This window comes from Aptenodytes forsteri, unplaced genomic scaffold (assembly GCF_000699145.1).
Source record: "Aptenodytes forsteri isolate BGI_AS27 unplaced genomic scaffold, ASM69914v1 Scaffold332, whole genome shotgun sequence".
Classification (NCBI taxonomy): Eukaryota; Metazoa; Chordata; class Aves; order Sphenisciformes; family Spheniscidae; genus Aptenodytes; species Aptenodytes forsteri.
The window spans coordinates 74935-75198 of record NW_008794158.1 but is presented as its reverse complement, the minus strand read 5'-3'; the positions used below and the strand labels follow the sequence as shown (position 1 = coordinate 75198).

At 72.0% G+C, this 264-nt stretch overlaps 1 protein-coding gene across 1 annotated transcript in view; it reads right to left on the bottom strand.

Moving 5' to 3' along the window:
* The window catches only part of LOC103899693 (high affinity nerve growth factor receptor), a gene marked incomplete at its 3' end in the record, with an annotated part of 13057 nt that overhangs the window by 5949 nt on the left and 6844 nt on the right, over positions 1 to 264 (bottom strand). The window contains exon 10 of the mRNA XM_009280205.2: positions 30 to 225. Coding sequence (XP_009278480.2) covers positions 30 to 225 — 196 coding nt within the window. The remainder of the gene's footprint in view (positions 1 to 29; positions 226 to 264) is intronic.

Sequence of the window (264 nt, the reverse complement as noted above, 5' to 3'; positions counted from 1 at the left end):
AGCAGGGCAGGAGGGGGGGGGGGGACGACAAACCCAGCACCCAAACCCGGCGGGGTCCCCTGCCACGTACCGCAGGCGCGGAGGGGCTGGCTGCCCAGGGGGACCAGCACGCTGCCCTCCCAGCAGCCCAGCGACTGGTTCCCCAGCTCGGCCCGGCTCCCGTTCTGCCAGAGCTGCAGCCAGCGGAGGCCGCAGGAGCAGTTGAAGGGATTTCCCACCAGGATGCTGAGATGGGGCAGGGAAGAGGACAAGGGCGGGGGGGGG